Here is a 5332-nt window from a genome sequence, read left to right as displayed (position 1 = left end):
TGCACGCAAAGACATAAATACACACACACACGCTCTCGGACTTATTCACTACGCTACGCTAGCCCCCTGAAAGGAGAGACCACCGACCACCACCACCGACCCCCATTTCTGGTCCCCGCGCTCTTGTGGCTCTGCTGAGCAGCCCTCCACTAGCCGGACAGGGGCGGCAGCTAGAGGCTCCGGCGGAGTTCGGGCTTGCCGAGCCGCGGTTATCCCCGCATCCGGAGCAGGCCAGTCCCAGCCCGAGAGCCCGGAGCATCCCAACACTAGCAGGAGCAGGGGGCGGAGCCTGGATGAGAGGGGGCGGAGCCTGGGTGAGAGGGGGCGGAGCCTCAGCACGCGCTCCCCCTTTCCCACTCCAGCGCCGCCGGCTCTCGGACTAGCACCAACTCAGGCTTTATTTGTTTACAAGCGGGTGACGTCAGCTCCTCCTCTTCCTCCTCCCTCCCTCTCTTCCCCGCCTCTCGTCCCCGCCCCTTTCTCCCCTCCCTCTCCGAACCTGCTTCCGTCACAATGGTGCGATCGCCGGATTGGCGGGCGGCCCCCTCCCCTCCCGGCGACGCCACTTCCGTTCCGTGGGCCTATAAGAAGGGGAGCCCGGCGGCCGCCTCTCTTCGCCCGTCGGAGCTGGAAATGCAGGTGCTGGGATCCGCGGTCGCTGCGGAGCAGGAGGCGGAGGCGGCCGAGGGGGCTCGAGCGATGTGAACAGGCCTTCGCCGCTCTCCTCCTCCCTCCTCCTCTTCCTCCTCTCCCTCCTCTCCCGCCGCCCCTTAAAAAAAATAACTTTTTTTTTTTACTACAAAAAAAGAGGAAAAAAAAAAGTCGGCGCCCGGGCCGGGACCGCGGAGCCCCCCGCCCGCCGCCGCTCCCCCGCCTCGCCCCGGCGCTGGCTGGCCGGCCCCCGCCCGCCGCCCCCATGCATCCCTTCTACAGCCGGGCCGCCACCATGATCCGCGAGATCGCCGCCGCCGTGGCCTTCATCTCCAAGTTCCTCCGCACCAAGGGGCTCACGAGCGAGCGGCAGCTGCAGACCTTCAGCCAGAGCCTGCAGGAGCTGCTGGCAGGTGAGCGGCCGTTGGGGGCGGGGGCGCGGGCGCTGCTGGGGACCCTCCCATCCCCCACTCCGCCGTGGGGCCGTTGGTAACGGAAGAGGGGGGAGGGGAAGCTCCCCCTCTGGACGGGAGGGGTCCTGGGGGAGACAACAGGGGTCTCTGTCAAAGGGGGACGTCCCGGGACAAGAGGAGTCCTCGGGGAGGGAGAGCCCTCCGCGACAAAAGCAGTCTTTGGAGAAAGTGGAGCCCCTGGAAACTGAGCTCTTCCGGGAGGAAGATAGCCCGGGACTTGGAAGTCTAGGGATGGAGAGACTTTGGGACAAAGGGGGTCTTTGGGGAGTGGGGAGGAGGGAGTCTCTTGGGCGCGCAGAGATCGTTTCTGCCCCTCCCCCATCCTGACCGATAACGGCGGGTCCCTCCCTCCCTACCCCCACTTACCCCAAGTATTGATCCCACCTCCCTTGGGTGCCCACCACGGTCCTGCTCCTCCCTTTCACTAAAGCTGTGCTTGTTCCCCTTGGGAGGAAAAATGGAGGTAAAAAGTAAGAAAAAAAGCTTCACAGGAGCAGCGCCCACCCCTTTGTATGGTGTAATGGGGGGAACACAAAGGAGGCGCTTCTCTCTGGTTCTCCACCCCCTCCCCAACCGTTGTTGTTTTTGCCTGGCTGGTGGGGTTTGCTTCTGGGGCCCCCTGAAGCCCCGATCTTCCCGTGTCCGCAGTAACCCACGCCATCCGGGACGTGAAAAGAGAAAAGGGTCTAAGTGCTCTAATCCCAAGGCATTTTGTGGGTGCTTGTGCCTTTCCTGAGTTAGTCCCGTAGCGTGCGCCTCCTTCCAGAGCCACAAACCCTATTGTGTGTGTAATTCGGGTGGGGTGGGGAAAGTAAACACCGCAGGGGTGGGGTAGGAGGAAGTGAGCCTGGCTCCCAGTTCGGAGTCCAAGCCCCCAGCCGCTCTTTTGTGGGGTCCACCTCTGCGGAAGCGATCTTAAGCTGGTAACTCTCAGTCTGATTCTTTTCAGTGTCTCTCCCGAAATAGGCACAGCTCTGGAGGAGGGAAGAGAAGACCGGAGCGGAGCGCGGCAGTAGCGATCCATCCCGAGTTAATTATGACATCTAAGCATTGTCTCTCTCTATGCTTCCTTTCTTTTATAGAACATTATAAACATCACTGGTTCCCAGAAAAACCCTGCAAGGGATCAGGTTACCGTTGTATTCGCATCAACCATAAAATGGATCCTCTGATCGGACAGGCCGCACAGCGGATTGGACTGAGCAGTCAGGAGCTGTTCCGGCTTCTTCCAAGCGAACTCACACTCTGGGTGGACCCTTATGAAGTGTCTTACCGTATCGGAGAGGATGGCTCGATCTGTGTGTTGTACGAAGCCTCGCCAGCAGGAGGTAGCACTCAGAATAGCAACAACATGCAAATGGTAGACAGCAGAATCAGCTGTAAGGAGGAACTTCTCTTGGGCAGAACTAGCCCTTCCAAAAACTACAATATGATGACTGTATCAGGTTAAGATATAGTCTATGGATGGATCATCTTATAATGGATGGATAAATTTGATTTTTGCTTTGGGTGGGCTCCTCTTGGGGATGGATTATGGAATTTAAACCATGTCACAGCTGTGAAGATCTGGCACAAGATAGAGTGGTAAATTTTTTTAAGTGACAGTGCCATAGTTTGGACAGTACCTTTCAGTGATTTAATAGCCTGTGAGTCCAAGTCAATGATCACTTTCTTTGCTAGGGAGTGAGGTCCTAAGGTGGTTTTGGTTTCTCCCAGACATTTTACTTAATTTCTACATCAGTCCCTTCAACCCAAATCTGTATTTATAAAGAATCTTTCTCTGCAGTAGATCTTGCGGAGTAAATTTGCACTATTACATTTAAAAATTGTTCTAGTTAACCCTTTTGGCAGCTCAGTAGCAAAGCTGAATGTTTTAAACATGGTAGTACTGGAAATTGTATGACAGACTTTTACCTAGCACTTACTTCACAGTATGTATAAATGTACATAAGACAATAAACTAGAGTAAGCATGACCTGGGAAAATGGTCAGACCTTGTATTGTGTTTTTGGCCTTGGAAGTAGCAAGTGACCAGAATCTGCCATGGCAACAGGCTTTAAAAAGACCTTATAAAGACACTGTCTGAACTGTGGTGTTAGCACCAGCCAGCTCTCTGTACATTTGCTAGCTTGTAGTTTTCTAAGACTGAGTAAACTTCTTATTTTTAGAAAGTGGAGGTCTGGTTTGTAATTTTCCTTGTACTTAATTGGGTAAAAGTCTTTTCCACAAACCACCATCTATTTTGTGAACTTTGTTAGTCATCTTTTATTTGGTAAATTATGAACTGGTGTAAATTTGTACAGTTCATGTATATTGATTGTGGCAAAGTTGTACAGATTTCTATATTTTGGATGAGAAATTTTTCTTCTCTCTATAATAAATTGTTTCCTATCTTGGCATTTTAATTAATCTCTTGTCATGATTACATAGGAACAGCTAAACTTTCTCACATGTTAGACTATTAAAAAGGAAATGTGAATGTGGCACACAGGTTATGCTGGGAAACATTTGATAAAGACATGGATTAATGAAGACTTCTGGGGCAGAAATATTTGGGAAGTCTAGGGAAAACACGGTGGTGTTGCATGTTTGATTTATTAAACTCTATGGAAACTTAACTCAAGGGGCTAGTAATTCCACAAGATGAGGATGAGGGAAAGAAGTAAATGTGCTACCAGAGATGACTCATAATAAACCCAGAGGATTAAATTTCAATGATTTCCTGTCGAATTGAAGACATAACATAAAATGTCCATTCTGACCCACCTTTGAAAAGCTCACAGTTTGTCCCTGATGGAATGCCTTGCTCAAATAGAAAGTCCTGGGATCAGTGTCCCATAGTCTTAATGAGCAGACTAATCACTTCTACAGAAAGATTGGTTGCTTTTCACTTCATCAGACGCAAGACAGTTAGAAAAAAAAAAAACACTTAAGCTGGATTTCAACAAAAGGTATGTTTTCTAAATTTTTTATTTCTCCCAAAGTGAAATAATTGTCTACATAATGGAAGACTCCATTTTCAGACTTTATTTCAGATCATTTTCTATGGACTTTGACCATTGAGACTGCAGACAGTGGTGTTTGTTCCACTAACCATATAATAGTCTTGGTAATTCTATGATTAAAGAAGAACAAAAGCACTTCTTAAGAAGGACTGATAAGTTTCACAGTAAAATGCCCAAGATTAATCATTATGTATTTGGACAGGGCTAACATTTCCAATAGAAGTATTTACTGCAAAAATCTATAAAAACGAACACATTTTAAATGGGTCACCTTAGAATTTTATTAAGTGAGTCACAATTTGGAGACATTGCTGCTACCCAGTTCAGACATGGTAGATGGTGGTAGTGAATTGCTTAGCTGCATATAATATGAAAGTTTATTCAGCTGTACCTATGTTCAGAATCCAAACAATCCTCTGCTGTTAATCTGAGAAAGGCCCAGATCCTCAAGCTTTAGTATGAATTGCTTTTAACTCTACAAAGTGAAGTTTTAATGTGCATTTGGTGAACATAGGTCTTCTGGTCAATAGGGTGCATCTCAATTATTTCATTTACCCACCAGCTGTTTTCTTCAAACATGGGCTTTTATATGTTCAAGGTGAAATTTGACTAAACCTCTATGGTTTTTATACTGGTCCCCACACTATATTAACCTTGTTACCTGCTTACGTGTTAAATAAACTTTGAAACTAGATAACTTTGGCATTAAGTTTCAATGAGACAGCATGACCCAATTGATGTGAAATGCCCTCAAATTCAGGAGCCCAAATTTTCAGTGGCATGAGTAGTTTCCATGTTAACTCAGATCAAGTTTTACAATTTCAATATTTACTCTTGTCGTTTGAAGACCCACATTGAAGTCTCTTGCAATATAATTTTGTCAGGTCTTAACCTAATTTTTTTCTATAACTATATAAGCACAACCAGAATAATTTATTTTGAACAGCTTTAAAGCCTCTCTGAGTAGTCTGTATTTGTTAGCAGTGATGGCTTTGTTCATTCCTCAAACAGGCAAGCAAATAGAAGTGTAGGTAGATTGGTAACTATTGTCTGCAACTTCTTTGTGGCAAATGTTATTCAGAAACAGCATTTTTATGCACAGAGGTGCTTGCACTTAAACAAGTTAAAGACTAAGTAAAGCTTAAGAACAACTATTAAGATCGATAACTTAAAGGTTACTAATGGTTTAATCTGTAATGTATT

General features: G+C 47.3%; 1 protein-coding gene across 1 annotated transcript; it reads left to right on the top strand.

Annotated features, from left to right (window-relative positions):
- Positions 1-603: 603 nt before the first annotated feature.
- BTG1 (BTG anti-proliferation factor 1) lies at positions 604-3529 on the top strand. Its single transcript, XM_074271154.1, has 2 exons — positions 604-1064; positions 2207-3529. Exons 1-2 carry the CDS (start codon positions 917-919, stop codon positions 2572-2574), a joined length of 516 nt encoding a protein of 171 aa, XP_074127255.1. The 5' UTR covers positions 604-916; the 3' UTR covers positions 2575-3529.
- The last annotated feature ends 1803 nt before the right edge of the window (positions 3530-5332 follow it).

The sequence above is a fragment of the Sminthopsis crassicaudata genome, chromosome 5 (genome assembly GCF_048593235.1).
Source record: "Sminthopsis crassicaudata isolate SCR6 chromosome 5, ASM4859323v1, whole genome shotgun sequence".
NCBI classification, from domain to species: Eukaryota; Metazoa; Chordata; class Mammalia; order Dasyuromorphia; family Dasyuridae; genus Sminthopsis; species Sminthopsis crassicaudata.
The sequence above is the reverse complement of the archived record's forward strand: the minus strand, read 5'-3'. Positions and strand labels throughout refer to the sequence as shown.

Excerpts from the sequence above, each read along its gene's own strand:
- BTG1 (XM_074271154.1), top strand. The coding sequence starts at position 917 with ATGCATCCCTTCTACAGCCGGGCCGCCACCATGATCCGCGAGATCGCC. Across the intron at positions 1,065-2,206 it reads CCTGCAGGAGCTGCTGGCAG|AACATTATAAACATCACTGG; the intron begins GTGAGCGGCCGT and ends TTTCTTTTATAG.